The 23,309-nt window shown below is 39.8% G+C and overlaps 1 protein-coding gene across 1 annotated transcript in view; it reads right to left on the reverse strand.

Annotated features, from left to right (window-relative positions):
- Positions 1-23,309, reverse strand: part of LOC308147107 (adhesion G protein-coupled receptor L3) — a gene marked incomplete at its 3' end in the record, with an annotated part of 169,030 nt that overhangs the window by 73,950 nt on the left and 71,771 nt on the right. The window contains exons 4-5 of the mRNA XM_080519188.1: positions 18,494-18,508; positions 14,642-15,442 (exon numbers count right to left, since the gene is read on the reverse strand). Of these exons, the coding sequence (XP_080375314.1) occupies positions 14,642-15,442; positions 18,494-18,508 (816 nt within the window). The remainder of the gene's footprint in view (positions 1-14,641; positions 15,443-18,493; positions 18,509-23,309) is intronic.

Genomic DNA, 23,309 nt, shown 5'->3' on the forward strand with positions numbered 1-23,309 from the left:
TCACTAACAAAAGAGTTTGTTGTGTTTTGAGGATCTGCAGGTATCTTGGATACCCCTGTGGAGGTGCTCCATCAGCACAGTGGAACTATAACAGGAATTGTATTGAACTGCAATGTGAACTCAACTCCTGCCAAGCCCACTTTCTTTCCTCGCAAGCTGATGATGTGGGCTGTGTGTCGTCAACACTTCTATCGCAAAGAGAGGAAAACACACCATCAAAGTAGGCAGCGGGAGGTGAAAAACACTTAATAATTTGAAAGGTTGTTGCATTAATGTGTGGACATACTCACACTTCCGTAAGCCAGCCTAAAAGCATTGAAGCGACCCCCATCACATTAACTGACACTACCACCCATCAATAAGGCTTTAAAAAAAATCACATGCATGCTCAAAGAGCCATTTAGCATTTCCACCAGCCACCAAGACATCACCATTTACATTCTATAACTACCATTAGACATCAACATCAATCTGCTCTGCTGCAGCCTTCAGCAGAAAACAGGAGGGAGAAATATGTTTAAGGACAACAGTCAATTTATTTATTTATTTAAAAAAAAAAAACTAATTTACGCATATTTATTTGAGGAGAGCTGGTGATAACCTCAAATAAGTCATATCAAATATCAAATCTTACTCAAATAGTCACATCAATCTCAACCAAATTGAAATTGGCTGGTGGAGCTTCAGCGGCACCAAGTAAAAAGGACACTGTTAAAAGTTTCAGATGGAAATCCGATCATAGATATTCACCGCTCATACTGGGGTCAACGAAAGTCACAGTGCACTTGCTCAGTTAAGCACGTGTCTAAACAGGTGTGTGGAGGAGATTGTGAGAATCAAAATGTTATTGTGGTGGTCCGGGTGGCTGATTGAGGGCAACTGTCACCGTCGCTGACTTCTGCTGATAGCTTGTCACTGAGCTGCTCACGAGTGCTACATAAAATATGTGAGAATTTCCAGAGTGTCTGTTTTTTGTTTTTTATTGAAAAATGTGAATAATAAATCAAAATTGATCCATTTACGTGACATTAAGTTCAGAGCCACTGAAAAAGCCATTTTTTTTTTAAATGGCTCCCAAGATGGAACTTTTGGAAAATGCTGTGGGTATGGCTTCATTAAGAAAACAAACATCACCTGTACATGAAATCTTCCTTATTGTCTGCATTTTTGTTGTTTCATTGTAAACAGACATTGTAAACAGACAGTGTTTTTAAAATGTTGCCGTGTAATAGCAAAACTTTAAAAAAATGTTCCAAGTTTTCACTTGAATGGAGTGTAAACAGGGCCTAAAAGGTGGATAAAGACAATTTCGGATTTGCACATTCATATCGTTTTCAGCCTGCATGTGACTACAGTAGTCAATGAGCAACTATTTCCATCAATCCAACTTCTGTACCACTCGATCAAGTGAAGGTTTCAGCAAGTCAATCTCAGCTGACAGGCTACATTCAGTAGAGTTCCCCAGCACTATCACAGGCAAACGCAAAGAGACACACATAGACACACACCCAGGGGGCAATTTAGAATCAGAATGTGACCTAAAATAAATGTTTTTGGACTGAGGCAGAGATGTACAATTGTCAGATGATTACCAGAACCCTGAGGACCCTGCCTCCTTCCCACGGGGGAACGGTAACTCATATGTGCGTGAGGATAAGCTATAGGAGTCTTGTTTGCACCATGTGGGTGTCTGCAAGGGAGGGGGCTGCTGTGCTCTGGACTATTGATTGGCTGCAATCATATGTTTTTGTTTTGTGCTCCTATACGATGTCTGTTTTCTTTTAGTCTGAATTGTGTGATTTTCCAAAAAAAAACCCAACAAAACAAACCCTCCTATTTTGAGGACTGAATCACTTGTAAAACTAAAATGCACTATGAGACTGAATTGACATCAGTGTATACCTCAAAAATTGAAATGTCATTAAAATGTGATGAGTTTTCTTAATAAATGTCTACATTTATATAGTAAATTGCAAATATGGAATGCATTTTGTCAGTTTGAAGGTAAGACAATGACAGTGACTTGTGACAGTACACTCAGGTGTTGGAGCGCATTCAGACATGGTCTGGAGTGACCACAAGCTATATAACAATTAAAGACACATTCAGATTTATGTATTATTTTGTAAAGCAGTGATACACAGAGTTTCCCTCAGACAAATACTGTTAGAAATTGGAATCATTTGCTGTAAGCTCATACCAAACGTAATAGCGCCACAATGTCACTTCAACTGAACAACTTGCATTACAAAATATTGATGATTGTTTTTCAATATGTATTATTTTTTTCTTCCCCCAAATGAGGCACAGCCTGTGATTTCTGAAAACTTCTTCCTCTTAACAATGCAACATCTCCGGAAAAAAAACCCCCACCAGTGTGGGAGCAAACACATTAGGACAATTACGAACATAAAATGTTACAGCAGCAAGTTTGTGATTACTTGTCAAGACACCCTTCCACAAAAAAAAGTTCTAATAGTGCTTTCACCAAAATAGAATGATAATAATTAGTTGAATGTTTCTCAATGCAAACAACACAACTATTTCATTAAAACAATCATTGTAATGTAATTGTAACTATAAATGTTGCCTACATCTCTCACGGTGAGATGACCACTGAGAGAAATATGACTAGAGGAAATTGCCATCACAACATGAGGTTAATTCAAAGTGACCAGTATCCAAGTCTCTAATGTAATCCCAGCATTCTAGTGGATCCTGTTGAGTAATTTGTTGTTGTTTTTTCAGGTTGCTCTGGCCACACACATGCATGCAACATGTTAAGAGCTCCTCCAAAACACACAGTGCCAGGTACATGCAAACAGGAGAGGAGAAACAGATGTCCTTGAGTAATCCTGAATGTATTTTCTGTGAGAGGAGCACAAAGAGGAAAGATTTTTTATTTATTTTTTTAAAGGGAATCTGCAGCAGACAACGGCCACACACTGCAGGCACCATCGCCTCAGAGACAACACAAGGACATTTTGTTTTGCTTTGCCAGCTTTCCCATTCCATTCAAAGGGACGAAGCCAGAAAGCAAAAGACCAATCTGCACACCAGTGAGGTGAACAGGTCCTTGGACCATCCTGTAGAACTACTCTGTGACAAAGTGCAATTTGAATGTCTGACACATTTTGGGATGAGATTTATAAAATGGGCTGGAGAAAGAAGACAAAATGTTCGCCCTCATAGAGAATCAAATGTGACTGTTGATAGGCCAGCTCTTTCCTCACTCATACTCTATTATAATTGTATCCTTGGAAAGCAGATCTCAAGCTTGTAACAACCACGTCCCCTCTCTAAAGCATTTTGTTAATCAAGTACTCTCTGACTAGCACAAAAAAATAATCTGTGGTAGGAAAAAAATTAAATATCACAAAAAGAGGCACAATGATGCATTGTGCAACAAGGCCAGTTTTAATAACCAACCTTGTAGATAAAAACAACACAAAAGAAAAAAAAAACCTGCACTTTATTTTTTCTGCCCAGAATGCCATAATTCTAAACTGAAAACTATGGCCATTTTAACCCAAGTCATTAACACAGAGCAGAGACACACAGTCCAAACCAGGCTCATCAGAAACCTGCAGGTTTTGATAGTGATCGTCTGATAGTGTGAAAACTTATTATGCCTCCCAGTAAAAGTACATTGTATTCCTAAACTGCATTTATATGCATTTAAATCAGTATTTCAGATTCTTGTATGTATCCATTTTACCCATTTGATATTGACCACAATGTTGGACCAAATGACAGGTTTCAAATAACAACAAATTATGATCAATAATAATAATAATGGCAATCACATATCAAATGTCCCTGACCAACCAGGGCTTCAGAAATGTCCTACAGGGAAACCAGCAACTTCTTCATTCATAAAAGATGTCATTAAACTTGTGTGTCAGCCTTCTCCTTTCATTGACGCACCAGCTCCCCTCATCATTTACACTTTGTGTCCATTCCCCCATCACACACACACTCGCACGCACACACACACACACACACACACGCGTGCGCAAAATATACAAAGTATGTTTTCACCACACACAGAGCTTTGTGCTTCATTTCAAAGCATTCATTTCTAACTAATTAGCCTCTCTCTCTGTATCCCAGGGCTCATGGCTTCCACAATTAGATAAGCTCACTGTACTACGCTCCAGGAAATACATTTATAAAAGGAAGAGAAAAAAAAAAAGTCCTATGCTATTATGAAATGGATCCGGTTTATATGGCAAGCCATTCCCCAACCAAAGCTGGCTCGTCGGCTCAGAGAAACTTCTCCAGTCTCCAGATCAAAAAAGGTGGAGAGGGCCTTTTTGGGGTAAAAAATGAGCATCAGACTGTAATGTGACTCTTCTAGCCTCATCCTGAACCCAATTACTGCCTAATTTTGTTATTTGAACCTTTATGCATGGTTCCATCTTCAGGGGGAAGAGAATTTTGGACAGCCAATGTGTGACGTCACCCATTAACTTTCTACCAGCCTGTTTAAAGGCTGAAAAATTGGATTTGTGTGTGCAGGGACACATATTTTTAGACAGGACTACTTGAAGCCCAAATCCATGATCACGGTTGTTACTGGACTTGAACTGGATAACTTCTTTCATTTGACTGTTTGATCTGAGTGTGCTGCTTCCACTTTGGGAGTCTGTATGTGTCTTACTACTTGGGCTTAATATCAGAACGCCATTCCATCTACAAATAACAATGATGTGTATGGGCACATATTTAAATGTCATATACAGCTGGCTGGTTCAGTGCATTCAGTGCATCATATTTATGTTTACACTATATCTAAGATGTCAATGTCTATGAGTGTTGAACTGATTATTTTACATTTGGGAAACACTGGGATGACGTATTTTGAAGTCTCAGGAATGTACGCAGTTTGTTTCTGGGCCTGGGGACAATTCTGTGTGTAGTTTGCATGTTGTCATTTGACACATGTGGACTTCTTCGCATAGTCCAGAAACATCGCTAATAAGTTAATTGGAGGCTGTGAATCGATTCTCAGACTGGACTGTATGAGATTATCTCTCTGTGTTTGTCCTGTAATGGACTGGTTATCTACTCACACCCTGCCATTAGCACCAATGTAAGCGGGGCTCGAGCCAAGTTGAGTAAAGACCAATTGACAATAATTGGCAACACTAGGCTGAACCCCAAATACCTATGTAACTGTGTAGTTAAAAGAAATAGGCCACATCCTTGTTAGCCAAATTATTTTGGAAAAAAAAAAGTATTTTACTTGGGGAACAGAAAACATGAAATGTAACACAGACGTGCACATTAGCTCAAAAATGCAAGAAAGTCGACAAGGCTAAAGGTATATGCAAATATCAAACAATTTAGTTTCATTCAAGAGACCAATGTTGGAATTGAGAAAATAATTTTTTTTTTACATTGGTTCAACCAAATCACCTTTTTGTACACTTAAGCAAGCAAATGGAAGATTATGTTGAGGAGCATAACTTGCATGTTTGCTGTTCAAACCGTCACAATAAGAAGGCCAGTTGGCTGTTACAGTTACTCTTATGTTGTCAGTCATATATACAGTATTATTTGTTAAGTGAGTGAATGTAAAGCAATGTTTACTGATAATAAATCATGACACTTGGCACCTGCTTTCATTGACATGCCTGACCTTGATTTGCTGTTCATAGAATCTAGTCCCAGGATGCTACATTTGTAAGACAGGTAGCAATCAGATCTTTTCAACACTGAATGGAGGTCAATATCAATATTGGTCATTCATTTTTAGTGAAGTTTGTATTTTCTCTTATGATGTCAAAACAGCCTGAAAAAGGAAGAAGTGCATGCCACAGAATTATCTCCCGGCCAAATCATCTGTCACTTTGAAAAAAGAAAAAAAAAATGCATAAAGAAAATATTCCCAGTTGTTAACGATTTAATTTCGAAATAGTGGATCTCACCCCCCGAGAGCCGGAGCAAAGCACATCGAGACTTACCACAGAACAAATGATTTGTCAATTCTCAGCCTGAAGCTGGTTATCTATTTACATTTTTCAATAGGCAGAAGTAAATTCAAGTATCTTATTTTACATAATGAGTACCTGCTTGGTAATGGGGTGATTCACTCTGCTCCACAGCTTATCAGAACTCAAATGTTTGTCATACAATCCCATATAAATTTGCACGCTCTCGTGTGTTGAGAAGAATGGCTGGAAAAAAACAAAATGATGATCAAATTCCTGCCATTCAATAGACCCTTTTGTGGCGAGGCCCACAAATCTATTAGAGAGTGCAACTGGGGTGTGGATGGGTGCACTGGGTGCTGCTGGTGGTACTCAGGAGGCGGTGCGGTAAATTATGGAGCCAGACATCTGGTAATGCTTCGATATCATCTGACATGATGAGAGCTGTAATGGATGGGAGCTATGCATTGTTTGGCAATTAATTTCTCATTCCCAAGCTCTCTTCCCGGGACTTGAGAGGGCACCGATGGAGGTCACACAGCGATGGGAGAGGCGAATGCGCCAGGCTCATATATATGCACACATGGACGCGGGGCCCGGAGAGACACTTGCAGTGTTTGAGTTAAATGACAGCAGAGACATGAGCTCAGCCTGCTGCCATATTGCACTGCACTGAGGACTGCAGGGGGAAATTTGCCACACAGATGTGCAGTAAATGTTCGTGATGACATAAAAAACAATAGCACCCTTTTTTTGCTTAAAGTGCATGAACAAGTCTTTATTTAGAAAAAAAACAAAACTAAACTATAATACAATGTTGTGTCTATTGTTATATCAAATCAAATTTAATTCCACAATCTCTGCCATGCACCTACACCACCATAGTATGAATACAATGCATACGGTCCTGTATAAGACATGCTTGAGAGCCTTTTTTGTCCATATTTAGCAGCATCTTTTCAGCGCTGAAAGAACTGCTGCATTTGGCTTTTATTCTCAGAGCCAAATCTTGAGTCTCTAAGGCAAACGACAAGGCCAGACATTGTCGGACACACCAGGGGAAGCAAAAGGAGGAAATAAGACTGTGAGCACAAGAGCAGAGGGGATTTCAGAATCACGATGAGGAAAGGCGCACTCTTCCAAGGTCTCACCATTTGCCAAAACAACCTTGAGTAAGGCTTTTCAAAAGACTTTCAACCAACAGTCGAATGGGCCAAATGGATAGGGCAAAGCTGTGCAGGGAAACTCTGACACCGGTGATAAAGAGAGTTAAAGATGCTTTAGAGGCCTCAGATCAGATTTACTCGCCTGATTGGTCAAAATAAATCACTTTGAGCTGGTGTGCCACCAAGCCTGTTAAATTTAATGTGGCAATTTTTGGGACGCTGGAGAAATGGCTTGCGCACGCACGCACGCACGCACGCACGCACGCACGCACGCACGCACGCACGCACGCACGCACGCACGCACGCACGCACACACACACACACACACACACACACACACACACACACACACACACACACACACACACACACACACACACACACACACACACACACACACACACACACACACACACACACACACACACACACACACACACACACACACAAAATCAGCAATCACAAAAAAAAAAAATTGTGGTAGAGTGGGAGAAAAGCTCCCACAGACTGTATTCTTAGTACATTTTCCTGCATGTTTCATATTCATCGACAGAAAGCTCTGGTCTGCACTTGATCGGCTAAAGTAATGGCTTCGGCGCAGACTTCAAGGAAGCAAAAATCGTTTGGCTTCGCACACAAACAAACAAGTCCACGGGCAGGAGTGAACACACCTGTGTTCAATAATCTTCATTCATCACACGAAGTAAAAGTGTTTGATTTTTACTCTAAGCATGTTTTTCTCCATTTCTGTACATGTCAGGAGAGATGGATGGAGTGTTGGCTCTAATTGAAGGATTGCCTGCCACATCTCTCACTACACAGGTGATCTGTGTATGATTTCTGGATCAAGGTAGAGCCGCAAAAGCTGGTGATGGATGGCGAGTCAGATGGAGGGATACCAGACTAAATATGATGTATAATGGGTTATCACGCAAAGAGGATGGACACGCCATATTCTGAATGCTGCCACATATCTAAAAAAGCTTCATTCAAATCCTGTTTTAGAACGAAATGAAAGTATACTCAGATGAACAAAACGCATGCATGGGGGTGTCACAATTACAACATTATACAATACATTACAATTTTCTCTTATGTGAGGGAATATGGCTCGGAAACATTCAGAACGGCTGTGAACGCCAACAAAGAACCCCCTGTTTCTCCCCCTGAAAAAAAAAATCTAAAGCTGCATTCCTAACAGAGGCCTATTATGTTGCAGCATTAAAGAGTTCGCAAGAAGCCTGTGTGTGTGTGTGTGTGTGTGTGTGTGTGTGTGTGTGTGTGCACATATGTGTTTGTAAAATCATCCACAACTATAATCCCAAACCTTGCACTTGTGCTTGGAGAAAATTGAGGTGCACCAGGCATGTGATAAGTATGTAGCCTGCAAACAAGCATGTAGCCTACATTCCTAAGCCTCAACATCAAAAAGGGTTTCATGGAGCATGCAAAAGTCTGTTTTTGTGGAATAGTAGCATTTAGTTAGTGGAACACTGCACTGTAGTTGTTTAAGCTTTGTAATCAAGGAAAAATGCCTAGAATGGCTTCAGAAAACTGCAGGGTATCACCTGTACCTTCACAAAAGCTTGTCGATAAACGTAACGACGGTGACCGGGGGGGCGATGGAACCAAAAGACAACAGTTTGCACGTTTGAGGGCAAACTGACTTCCACTGTGATTAGCTACAGTGACTCTGTCAGTCTGCATTTACTGCTTAGGCAGTCTTAATCAATTCAGCATGTGTCGGGCTCTTCTGAATAGAGCCAAGGGCCTGAGCGCTCAAAACATTGGCTGTTTCGGCATGAAGGTTGAGGTGCCGCGTCTGCCGGCTCCCTGCAGCCCAGCAGAGCTGGCACTATGCCCCGACCAGATGGCAACATGTGGCAAAATTACAGCAATACCAGACAATGAGTGTATCCATGACACCAACTGTGCTGGAGTATTATGCACCGATCATGACTCCACAAAATAACCTTTGCTGCAGCATCACACGCATGCGAGACAAACACCGAAGTATTAACACAGTCCTCAGCACATTAGGACCAGAGAATACTCATCATCATGACAGGATCCATTGATCATGTCAGTGCCCCATTAACAGCAAACACATTCAGAAGCAGATGAAGAATGAGAGATTGCAATTTTTTTTTTTTTTTTTTAAAGGCATACAATTCAACACGCATGCATGGGAGAACAAGAAGCTTTAATCTTATCTTGTGACAGCAAATTCATTCTACAAGCAGCAGCCGTGGGTGGAAGGAACAAAGCAGAATTTCTCAGGTGGATGTCTTTGTCTTTACACTCCCGTAGACTGACTGCAGCTCGCACCTCATGCTCACTGTGGCACGCAGTGAAAAGGTCAGCCCGGGTAAGTTGTGGCTTGGAATTAGTTATATGGTTGAGGTTTTTGGTGGTTTTTTTTTAAAAACATTTTTTTTATTTTCTTTAAAAAAATATATCTTTATTTCAAATGTTTCCTTACTGTATTCCATTTAAAAATAAACATACACTAACAAATACTAGAACATCTACGTAATTGTGATACAACGTGTAAATCAAGACAGAACAAAATTTAATAATTATCATTCAGAATGTAATGTAAAAACAAATTGATATTAAACAGAAACAAAAAAATTTTTTCTTATCCGAGTAAAAAGCTGGGAATCTCAAGGCCCAAGTGTTCCAGACAGGGTTTTGATAAATTAAAAATTGAGGTGGTGGTGGTGTAATCTGTGATATTATGGATTGAAACTAGTACAAAAATGTTTAAATAATTTACTAGGTTTTGTAGTACAAGATCATGTCTATTTCTACTAGACTATATTCACACTTCCCAAGAAAAAAAGTAACATTAAAACCAAATATTAGGTGTGGAAATTTGATCTTGATATGGAGTCTGATGAAAGTGTCAATATTAATACATTTCAGATCAGAAGAAAATATTGCAGCTCAATCAGTTAAATAACGTAAACCTGCCATGCAATATATGTGAGATTGCATTATTATCATCGATCATAGTATTTTTTCACCAGACTCGTATGTGGTTTATCTTTGATTTTCAAGATGATGCAATGACACTCAACAGAATAAGTGGCTATGGTGATTGATGATATTATTTACAATCAGTGACACACATTCAGTAAGAAATTCTTGACATGATGCTTTTGTTTGAATGAGGTGATCGTTTGGTCATCACAAGGACTCTTACTGTTCCCAGCTTTGACACTAATTTCATGCAGCGCTTCAACTTTGGTGACCTGCAAGCTTCTCTAACAATCACATAGAGTATGATGTTTTTGAAGAAGACGGAGCTGCATTGCAACATGATGAATGAGAAACCCTCCAAAGGTTAATTTAGAGAACTGGAGCATTGATACAAACCCCATAAATTCTCACAATTGTACTATATAGTATCAACATCCTTGACAAGAATCGCTGTTGCCTTTGAGATTTTTTTTTTTACATTAAGCGACATGACAAAATGGCATTTAAAACCCATGCTTTATATTGCTGATCCACTTGAAATCCAAATATTGTATACGCTGTGTGTAGTGCCAGGTTGCTATCTTTATGCATATTTTTTTCCTTTATATATTTAAAGGATAACCAAAGAGCAGTTCATTTCAGTTGTCCTTGCACATTCTGTACTGGATGTGCTCATGAAAAGCGGTAAGAGAGCTTTTATAGCTGCGTGCTAATAGCTGCCTGTGAGCAAATTTTTTATTTTTTTATCACCAACAGAGTGAATTTAATTATCAATGTGGAGTTGTCATGGAAGCACTCTTGGGTGTAGATCATATGTCCTTGAAAACAGCCTGGATAAAAATATAGCTCCATCTATTGAAGAAACTCAAGGAAAAGCTGTGATTAGAACATGATTACAGTTGAGGGCTGTTTTTTCTGAATGAATATTGGTTAAAAATCCACAAGATTACTTTTTTTTGCAAGAGAAGGAAGATGTACTTTTTTTGAGTTGACATTCCGCACCAGACAATAAAGAAGACTGAAATGCATAATCAACTTTACCAGTTTGATACTCCAATATAATTGTCATGTGCCCTGTACCATGTGCTGCGCTCTGGCTCGAGAGATTGGGCACAAGGTTTCAGAACCCAGCTGCGAGCCTGGCTGTGTCTCTGCTGCTCTGTTACCCATACATCATGCTCCACTGGTATGGCAGGTCAGCCATGCTTGCGGAGGTGGCACAAGCGGATATGAGCTCTCGTTAATGCGATCAGCGAATGACACCTTTCTAGGAGTGTTAACAGACACTGTGATTGGGACGCTAGATCAGATTCAGAAGTTTCCAGAAAAACGTATCGACTATTTTATGGTTCGTTTTAAACGAGATACATTTTTCTGTGTATGATGAGATAGAAAACATCCATATTGTCATTTTTACAACAAGACTGCTGCTTTGTTCTTCTCTGTGCAGGTTATTTTCCACACTACTCCAGCTTTTGCGTTGCTGCTCGAACTTTCTGTGACAGACACTTCCTCTTTGGACCGACCACATTTTGCTCTCTGGTCTTAGCGGAACGGCGAACAAACAGAGAAAAACAATGTGATGCAACTGCAAATGCAGACTAATTTGTGTGCAGTCAAGTGACGCGCGGATGCCGATTCAAGCAATTTGGCTGCAACTATCCTGCCATCTCAAAATGTACGCTGCTCAGGAGACAATTGTATGGAAAATGTGGACCGTTAACAACAGCAGCTTTAATCAGAGCAGGTCTGTGTCTTTGTGTTTATATTTTTGGTCTGTGAGTTGATAAAACTAAATGCTTTATTGCTCTAGAATCCATTCAATCACTCTTTCAATCCCCATCAATCTGTTTATCTGACATTTATATTTGTTCACCGACTCCATCTATCCACTTAATGCAACATTTTACTATCTATATTAATGCAGTGAAGTATTTCAGGAGCAGCCTATTCTGCAACAGCAGTCAAACACTTCTCAACAGGAAGTCGACTGTTGAGGCTGCTGTCCTTATGCAGATGAAAGTATGTGTGATCATTGTGCAACACTGTTCATCGGTGAAGAATAATCATTCAATACAGGAAGCACATAACAGCACTTTTACTCTCTTTAACTATAACAAATTACATTATGGGAATGCTGTGTAATGTCAAAAACCAAAACAATATATGCATGGTTACCAAATGAATGAATACATTACGGGGGGTGTTGAAGCAGGACACAAAGTAGAAAGAAAGAAAAAATAAAAAAAGAGTTGGGGAGAAATGTAACAGCCAGCAAAGGAAAGTAAATTAAACTGGCAAGCAGCAGGTAGAAAAGCTCCAGAGGAGAAAGCAGAAGTGGGGATTTCACAGTCAAATAACTTGTGACATTTTTGACTAGAGCTGTTGATGAGATAGCGCAAAGTATTACTTCGGTGTGTCAAAACAGCTCCACCTTGTCTTTTGGGGTGTTCCCAACAAGCACCAATTTATAAAAAGAACAATGGAGGAGAGAAATTAGACTTTTCAAATTAGTTCTAGGAAGTGAAATTTGTCAGTCAAACGTCTTAACCAGAGTGAGTATAAGACTTCATCGTGTGGCCAAATGCAAAGGACCACAAGTTACACAGCTTCCTCATTGGGCGATCATGCGCTGAATATAAATACACTTCCATGGAACAATATCAATGTGGCCACACAAAGAAGACCGACTGTTATCTTGACCAACAAAAACAGGCTCTTATGGCAAGTAAACCTTTCTGAATCAACTGTGTGCACAAAATAGACCAAAAAGCCCACCTGGAAATCAGGTAGATGCACATTCTTAAACAGAAAGGTTTAATAAAATTATTTTTAAAATGTTAACAGACAGAATGTCAGTGGTTTGTGCAATTACTGCATTTAATCTTACTGAATACCTGCCACAAAATCATTTTTTGTGCATCTACTAAGAATGTAAGTATGCAAGACGTATTGGTATTGCAGTTTTTGTTTTTTTTCAACCGATCCCCAACATGATGACAGAGAGGATGAGGATCTGTCAGCAGATGATATTGTGAATTTTTCAGTGGACATGTAAGCTGTCACATTTGAAAAAAGCACACACAAAAGTTTCTCTACTTAGGGTGGGTTACAGCTGCAGTTCATGACTATTTTGTAGCCACTTGACCCAGAAAGAATTTTCATATTTAACTTTTTTATAGTTTGAGTTTCACAATCATCCCACTGCAGACGATATTGGGAAGTCATGACCTCCAAGAAAATGTGAGACAAAAATATATTAAACCTCTTGAGATGCAGACATTTCTAAAAGCTCTCAGAGGATGGAATGCTCGCTCATTTACTTGACCCTACAATCTTGGGGATAAGGGCTAGGATATAGCAAATTACACGACCTGCTTATTTGATTATCATTCAAACAATTGAAAAGTGGCCAAACATGAGGAAATGATTCAGCATTAAACACTGATAAAGACCGAAACATTCTATTTTATTATGATTCTTCAGCTTGATAATCTATATTATTAAGAATTAATGAGACAATTATATGAATGTGAAAAACAAGTGTATCATTATGCTCAACTATCTACAGTCTCGATCTCGGTACTTCACTTTCCTTTACTTCTCTTTGCTGTAATTTAAAATACAAAAGTAGCACATTACCGGCAGGCAATTGTCACAAGCCCACACACTTTCAGTTGGTTATATCATAGGCAGGTATGAGAAAACAAGACCTAAACATTTTACAATGCCAAATCCACTCTGCACATCCCACACCACAAAAGTGTTGAACAGAGCAAACAAAACGTGAGAATTACACTATATATATTCTCAGAGCTGAAAAGTGGCTGTTTGTAGATCGAATGGGTGATAATATAGATGAAATTAAGACGAAACGGCAAACAATTGGGAGTAGAAAATGGATAGATAATCTGTCAATTAATGAACGCTCACGATATTAAGAAACTTTTTTGTAAGGAGAAAGATTAAGCTTTTTGAAGGTCAAATTTTAAAGCAGAACAAAAAAAAGCTACTTAAATATGGCTATTTGATGTATCGGCACATCAAGAACACTGATGTGAGGAAGCATCTGGAGATCAGAAAAAATCCTTTAAAAACTTCAGGACCGTCTTGCTGGCAGTGGCCTTCCTCCGTCACTTGCCCTTGAATCTCATTATCTGGGACGATTTCCAACCCCACATGACACTGGGTTGGGTAAAGCGGCATATAAATAGGATGGCTGGAAAATCTACCATTGAGTTTTTGCAGTCCCACATCCTTGAAAACCATGAAAAAAAAAAATCCCTAAAAATGTGAGGTTTATTTTGGGTCTAGATTGACCGAATATAGATTCCGTTGTTATTCTCCTGGTTTACATTAACGGTTTTCACATTTTCTCGCACCTCAAAGTCGTTCAATTTGTCAATTTCATTTGCATCTAATTTTACATATTTTGTAGCACATCGCTCCTCCTCTGAAACACTGAATAATACCCGAAACAATAGTGATAATTATAATACCTGAATATTAAGTGACTGAGTGCTTGATAAAAACCATAAATAAATTGTGCCTTACCGAGTCTGTTATCCAGGGCTCCAAAATCCAGAGAGTACTTGACAACATGGTAATTGTTCCAAACGTACAGCAGGTTGTCCCTGGGATTATAATCCACGGCAGCGATGTACTGATAGGAGTTGGGGAATGGGATGTCCAGAAATCCATCTTTACTGAGCTCTGTGTTGTAGATGTAGTCAATTTTGTTTCCTGTTGCCTCATTGTCATCATCCTCATACACTGACTTGACGACATAGAGGATTCCACAAATCATGAAGGCATTCGATGCCGAGCGCTTGTCATAAGCCGTGTCCCAGGTCCCTTCAACTCGCAACGTGTAGGGATTGAGCTGACTGATGACGATCCGCCCGTTATTTTGCTCGGTGGCGTAGATCACCCAAAGGCCGTTTTCATCTACAGCCAAGTCAATATCTGACTTGCCCCCCCAGCGGTATGGAGAGGTGTCATGGTAGTTGGCGTTGGCGATGATAGCTTCGCCGCTCTTTATGCGAGTTCTCAGGTCAAACTTGACTATGTTGCGCGTTCGCTCCTTGTTGAAGAAGAGTGCACCATCATAGACCACAAAGCCGGTTCCATCAACACGGTGCGGCAGTTTGTAGGTAGTCGTCGGCCTACCAGCAACAAAGTCTTCTTTGGAGGAGTATTCGGTCAAGGTGTCTGTCCGGTAAGGTGTCCAAGGCATGTAGTAGATCTTATCTGAGGCCTGTAGAGGATCTTTGCACCAGGCTCCCGACTGGTGGTCCGATTCGAAGAGGTGCTCGCTCTGGTACACCCTGCGTAGAAGCCCTGGGCACAGGAATACTGAGGAGCCAAAAATGGGGAAAGACAAAAGCAGAGTTACATTGGCAGGTAAAAAAACTGGATAATTATAGGCTGATAAAACTGTCGGGTCAAAATCCATGAACAATGACACTCTCTTTATTAATGTTGGGATGATCGGATTCAGATTGAAAAAAAAAAAAAAAACAGAGAGAGAGAGAGAAAAATAATTAGAAGTGCAGTACTTTTGATCAAACAGAATTTTGGATAACATCGCTTATACAAAGCAGAGATGCCTTTCCTTATTATTTCAAGCTGCATCTCAAATTTATTAAGTGCACTTTTGGATCCAAATACTTACCACAGTTGATCTAATTTGGATACGATACTTCTCATGTTGTTTGCCTCTGGCTCTGAGGGCAATTAACCACAATGTCGCTGAACAAACTAACTTGACATTTGTAGTGAGGGGAGAAGGGTTATGCCTCCCCATTTCACTTATAGTAAAAGCAGGTCTGGAGATGCTATTAAAACTTACCACATGCTGTACTAATTTGTCCACCTAAAAACACACATTGACATTTCAATTCTCACTGTGGCTTTAATTCACACACAAATGAAAAGGAAAGAATAAAAGGGCTTCACTTTTTTCCTTCATTAAACCACCCACTGGCCGTCTTCAATAAGCAGCAATAAACGCAAAGACCCCAAAAACTGTGATAAATGGCTAAATTGTGGATATTGAACACAGCAGCCTTTCATTAGAAAAAAAAATTATACTTAAAATGAAAAAAAAACAACAAAAAACTAAATCATAATAATACAGAAATTACATCATCTGTATAATGACCGCCTTTCCATTATTTCATCTGCATGACATTTTAGGTCTGCAGCATGATTTACAGTCCCACACACAGTAAACTAATTATATGTGAACTGGTTTGCACTCAAATCTGATAAAGCTCGGCCAAGGTAATACAGCTGGGGCAGGTCAATAGTGGGCACCATTTGCAAAAGCTAATTTGAGTTGGTTATGGATTATCGTGTAATGAAGCAGTTCTCTTTCTTTTTTTTTATTCTTACTAAGGAGATGACATCTCAGTTCAGAAAAAAACAATGGCAACATCAAGCTAGGTAAATATTCCAATTTACATTTTGAAATGCACAAACATACTTATCGTGAATGTATCAAGATGAGGCCAGCTGTACTTTTTCTGTTACAAATGAAACACTGCAGTGAAATTTGTTCATATATATTGTCAACAGAGCAAAATATAATGAGGGCATGAGGATTTAGTCCATCACCAATTTCTTTATATGGGCATCCAGGTGGAGCAGCAAGTGCAAAACAATTAAGCTGGTGTCAAATTACCATTCATAATGCATGCAGGCTTTGCTTTTATCATTAATAAGAAAACTAATTTATGCAAGATAATATGAAAAAAACAAAAAACAAAAACATGAACAGGAAAGGTCCCATTTAAACAAAATGCAATGCTAAACCACAATTTATTTATTTTTTTTGACCCAACATCGTGGAGGGAAATAACAAAGAAAGACTTCTGATAATGCAAGGTTTCTCTTTTCCCCATGTTGGGATGCAGAAAAGCCAAGGGAAAAGAAGGTGTGCAAAGAAGCTCTCTTCACTGTAATAGGCCAGGAGGCTGACAAAGGGCTGACAAGTTCGAGCTGGAGATCCGCTGAGAGGCAAAAAGTGCGTGCCCCAAGAAAGAAGAGAAAACAGAAAGAGACAACAAAAGCAGGGGCTTCTTTCCCTTGTAATCTCCGAAGATTAAACATGTTGTCTACCTGTGGGGCGAAAGTGCGTCGAGATGCGTTCCGTTGGCGTCAAGTCTCGGCAGACATCTCAGTGGTTGCTTTGCTAAATGCTAAGAGGGCTATTTCTATTGTCGAATCACACCATATGTGTACAAGGTCAGACCAGGCAAGCTTTATACTGACAACACACTGGGCACTATGGAGGTTGTACACGCAGGGATGAAGGGGTGACTGGTAGATATTAGGAGAAAGGGAAACAAAGGCAATCATGGCTTTCATGGGGGATTTTGCAAACTGTTATCGCAGCAGTGCTGCACATCTCCATAAAATGTTTTACCTCCTTCCTTCACTTTCATTGCTCATTCTCTTTGCCACAGATTTCAGCGATATGTCATTAATTAATGGCTACTATGAAACCCGGAAATTTATTGTGCAGCCATTAAAGCAGAACTCTTGACTCTTGCTTAATGATTACATTTCCATCTTCAATCCAACTTTATATTTAAACGTCTGACAGAGGACATATTTCCAGCTCATGTAAAAAGGTAACACAGCACAGCTATTAAAACACAACTCTTGACAATTTTTTTTTTTTATGATTCTATCCTTGACACCAGTCCAACGTTACAGTGACCACCTGACAGAGAACTTTTTTTTTCCCAGCAAAGGGAAAAGGAAACACTACTAATACAAAGCTCCTGGGACTCTAAGTCGAGCTTTAGTGTACAGTGTGTTTTGCAGAATCATACAGTGCTGATAAGGTAAGAATGCAACTGCTATGATCTATCTCCAGTATTGACTCGCGAGTCCCTGAAGGTTATAGCCATCATCGTGTTAGAGCTATAATGAAAAATGCTGACAGCTTATTGGACAAGCTATTGATCAACCTGTATAACCCTCTACTTTAATATTATGCAGCTGATAAAGCAGAGCTGGAATAATTTTCTGTTATTACATGGAATAAAAACATCCTGAGGTTATCGGATTTTCACTGGGAAGCTGGCTTGTAATGGCCAAAAAGCGTAACTGTGGCTGTAGCAATGTCAAACTCAAATCTGCTGCAGTTGCCGCTGATGAGCAAGAAATCAATGCCCAATGAACTATTAAAGGTTCTGCCTGGTTGTTGCTTCGTCTGCATGACTAAATAAAAAAAGAAAATATGTACATGTGTATCCCCATGAAATGCATGTTTAGCCACATCAATGAACACACATTTACAAAATACCTGCTGCACCAACCCACCACCAGCAAAGAAAGCAAATGACTGAATGAAAATGCAGATGAATAAAGGAGAAGTTGTTGGCATTTAGTTACCTTTTTGTTCCACTTCTAGTATTTTAGGCATGAAGGGGAGAGAAAGAAAGAAAAAATAAAGAACAGATTAATGATGTGATAACTGTCTTTATTTTACAGTCACACAAAAGGACAAGAGGAGAGTGGTGTTAGTAAAATAGACACATAAAACGTTTAATCTGACGCTTTTAGAAAGAAGAGAGATAAAGAGAGTGAGCACCGTGTCACACGTGAGGCTCCTGGAAAGAGACAAATTAATCAGGTCTTGAACATGTTGTACTCGGATGGCTGTGGGATAAAAAGGTATGAGACAATAAGCAAGTTCTTGTGCGTCCATATGGAAACAAATGAATTCAAACATTTACATTTCATATGGGCTTTTTACTGGAAGGCACAATTTAGTGTTTATAACATGTACTCCAAAAAATATTGATAAAATGAACCCTTTGAAACCAAGCCTACTTTAGGGTTCCGTTACAAAAAGTTGACATTGTTAAATTCTCCTGCCCTGTGAAGTCTCTTCTTTAATTGGTTGGATAGTTTGTGTGTGTGGCATTAAGAGTCAGGGGACAAACATCTAAAATGGGTGAAGTGGGTTAATGAAATTAGGAATTTTGGTTGTTGGTGATTCTTACAGTTTGTGTTGAGGTTGTGTTTGGGATAAGGGATGTAATAAATAGTTTGTATATGATTATAGACAGAATTGGCATTTTTACATGAGCCTTGCATTGTTTTGCATATTATGTCAACGTGTTTCTACATCAATACCATGTGCTCTGCTAATTGTGCTCAAAGGATTCCAGTAGCAGTACTTTTCACAGCAAAGACCTAATGTTTACTGGTAAAATGAATAAAAAAAAAACAGCTAAATAGCGGCAGGAATTCCTCCACTGCACACATCAGTGAAGATCAGCTGCAAGGAAACAGTTTGTTTAGACACATTTGGTCTGTGCTGCACTCAGCCTTCAATCAATCTGCACCAGAGTTTGTTTGGAAACAGATCAAGACCTGCCTCCTCAAGGGCTCTGAGTCCAGTCATTCGATGTGTACCAGGATTCGAATGGCTACACTCATCCCACCACAAATGAATCACACGAGTGGAGCATCAGGGTTAGTCTTTGTTCTCCTCAAAGAAAATATCTGGCTTTCTAGCAACGGCATGCTATGCAATGCCTAATAGTTTATTCTTGAAAACAAAACAAAGCAAAAAAAAACAAACAAAAAAAAAAAAACAGGAGCTAAAGTACAAAAGCACTTGAAGGAACTAAAAAGAAAATAACGTTGAGTAGTTAAATTACTAAAACTGTTGCCTTTTACATGAAGCACGGCACAGTATGTCATAAAATGCCCCTTTATGCAGGTGGCAGAGGTGAGTCAGCTGTTAGTTGATCAGCCCTCAACATATATTCTGTTCCGACTGAATGCAAGAAGTGAGGTAGATCAACTCACCGAAACACTTCGCGTTACCGACTACTATTGCTATTTCTCTGCTGCATTCACATGATTAATTTGAGGCTGATTTTCACACATATTTCTTACTGTGTCTTTAATGTACTGTTGAAGATGCAACATAAATATACTAGTGGATACTGGTGAAGAAATAAAGTACAGCCTTGTACAAAATTAAAAAAGGAGCATCCATCACAGAGATCATTATAAATATAAGTAGGTTTGAAAAAAATATGAATCACTGTTTTGTGGAAATTATAATTTCTTTTAACTGATTGACATATGTGAACTGCAAATGCAGGCAAGATGTAAAATCAGCAATATGCTCCCACCTTGAAGTTGTACTGAGGTTATTACATCTCTCTCTCTCCCTCTCTCTCTCTCTCACTCTCTCATATTATTTCTCTATGAACAAGCCTGTTATATCACTCATGGTATTTTGTCATTCTCTTCCTCATGCTGTTGGGGTTAGCATCCACCCAGCGAGCCTTCTCCTGTCTCTTCCCCTCCAGTAATCCTGGTTCTAATAAGAGAGGATTAACCTCTGTTACTAGGGCTTACAAGAGCCCTCTCCTCCAAATGGATAGCGCAACAGAGTGAGCTATGGAGGTCAGTGGGTAGTGGCAGGTGGGGTAAATTTTGAAAGATGGGAAAGTTATTGGAGGAGAACAATATTAATGCAAGGCGGCGAGCCAATGAAAAAAAGAGGGAGGTGTATTGGCCAAGGGAAAGAGCAAAAAGAGAAATAGCAGGGAGGGGGGAAAAGGCTATAAATGAGTGTTGGTCAGATCATAAACTTGTACGCCGGCGCAGCACGCCACCTCATTAACAGCAAACACTCGAGCTGTCACTACGACACAATAAGTCCAAGTGTGAGCAACAGTTGCCTTGGGCTACATGGGAATCGGCAGAGCGGGCAAACAGAAATTTGCCAATAACTGTGAGCTATACGTGGACTCGGTGGATCAAATCAAAGTAAACAGCCAAATGTCTCAGATCGAAGCCTCCTCACCTCCCATGAGCAACGTACACACAACAGGGACCACAGGGGAGGCCAGGCATTTCTGATTGAACGATTGCTAACAGTGGCGAGGGGGAGAGAAGGGTAATGATCTATAGCAAAAGGCATTAGTGGCGGGGATGTGAGAAGTGGTATGCGACGCAATCACCGGAGGAGATGGTGTGAGAAGCGAGGAAAGGATGTGGATGAAATCCCTGACAAGGAAATATACCACTCCCAAGGGCTACAGACCAGTATGTGGCCCTTTTGCTTGACCGGAAGATACTGCCAGATGCAACAAGGTCGCTCGTCAGAACACTCAAAACCAATTTGTTCACGCCATGTCTACTCACGTCACACTCCGCAGACAGATACCTGTGATATGCGCCGTGGATATCCACATTTATTCTGTCACAGATACAAGGGGAGCGGCGGAGAAAAGCCGAGGCAGAGAATTGATTCATGTGAAAATCTTCTTTACTCCACCCCACCAACCCCATTGTGACCTTAATACGATTTTGGTCATGGCTGTCACTGAGTCACTAAAAAGCATTTAGTTCTCTCTTATCTCTTCCTTCTTCTACTCATCTGTTCCTCTGTCCTCACTCCCTCTGAATTCTCAGAAATCTGCACACAAATACACATCAGAAAATAAAACCCTTTCAGAGAAGCCTTTGCCCCTCTTAAAAGGGTTACATCTTCTTCTGTGGCACAAAATACACACTTGAAAACCCCATTCAAGTTTGTCATAATAAAATGATCTGCACACTCATGGAAAGGTCAAAGTCAATTAAATATCATATTTTAGTATACATAAATACACAAGTAAATGAACCTACTCTATTTAATTATGTGAACATAGCACTATATCTAATCACATGATGATACTTTAATATTGAAAGACGATAGAATGAATAGCAGGTCTTAAACAACAGTGTGCCGGTTCCACTCAGGTGTTTTTGACCCTTGTAGCTATTGATCCTTCAAGGAACTCAAGGGCCAAATTTATTTTCAGCTGCCACTTCAAGATTTCCTTGGCAATTGCTTGTTGGATGACCTTGCGTCCATGTTGCCGCTGCCATGACCATGCAAGGCCTCCGGTCTGCAAAGGGCTGGCAGTTGCAATGACTCGCTTGGGTGCCAAAGCAAAGCAGAACAAAGAAAACTATTACCAGTGGCAATGAGAAACAAGTAGAAAATTAGAAAATGTCTCCTGGACCTGCCAAACTTCTGACTAGGACCTGCCAATGACAAATGCTCTTTTCTTGAACCAACACCTTGTTTCACACGTGAACATTTGGAAGTGGCCCAATGTAAGCACTCTTATCTTTTGGCTACTGTGAGGCTTTAAGCAGCCTTGTTTTCACACACCTATGCAACTAAAACTCCCGTTTTCTAAAAAGTACGGCCCAAGAATTTAAACACCCTAAAATGAACAGCACACTAATTAGAAATCACAAAGTGGCCCTGTGATGAAGTCGTGACCTGTATAAGGTGCACATTTTAACCTTGGGTCAATGTTTGGCTGTCATAGACACAGCCTAATAGGTTGCAACATTCTCTTGTAATCCACAAAACACTCTGGATTCTATTAGAGTTTGGCTGCCGCATACTGCAAGATACATAAACCATGTTAAAATAACATGGGTGACTTCTGCAACTTGTCTAATTGGTCAAGCTGTCACGGCTGATTTAATAAGTTGAATAGGCAAACCCACATGTATGGCTTTGAAATAATCTATTTTTACAATTACAAAAGAAGGCAGCAGCTGTTCATTACAATCACAACTTTAAATGCAAAAGTGCCTTTTGCTTGAGTGCACACATTTCAGCTCTTGACAGTTTGGAGTCCATAAGCAGACCACAATGAAACACCCCACTGCTGATATATATATATATTTAAATATATATACTACACGGTAAGGTTCAACTCTGCTTCCACTGCATTATATATTCCACTCTGTATTTGCTCAGATAATGCATACTTTCAAATATAATTTTCACCTGGCAGTCTGCTCTGCATACTTATTGTGGTCTACTCCCTGTTTAAGACACATGCCGAGCAGCTAACAATGGGGACCTTTAGCTAATGTGAGTGTCGACCCTGTCATGTGAGCGGCAGCTGTATGGATTTTCATTTGAATAATTAATGCTTCCCAATTTCACACTAATGGTTGAGAGGTATCAGAATGGTATCATTAGCCACTAATAGAGATTCATGGCAGAAATGGCAGCAATATTTTTTGCAATCCCCCCCCCCCATCTTCTACCAAGGAGTTGCAGAGTACAAACCCCTTAACTTCATTCCATCAGCTTTTTTAATTAATGACACAAATTACAGGGCTTTGAATAGCATGTGCCTAAGGATGGGGGAGGACACGCAGGCTA

This window comes from Blennius ocellaris (assembly GCF_963422515.1).
Source record: "Blennius ocellaris genome assembly, chromosome: 23".
Classification (NCBI taxonomy): Eukaryota; Metazoa; Chordata; class Actinopteri; order Blenniiformes; family Blenniidae; genus Blennius; species Blennius ocellaris.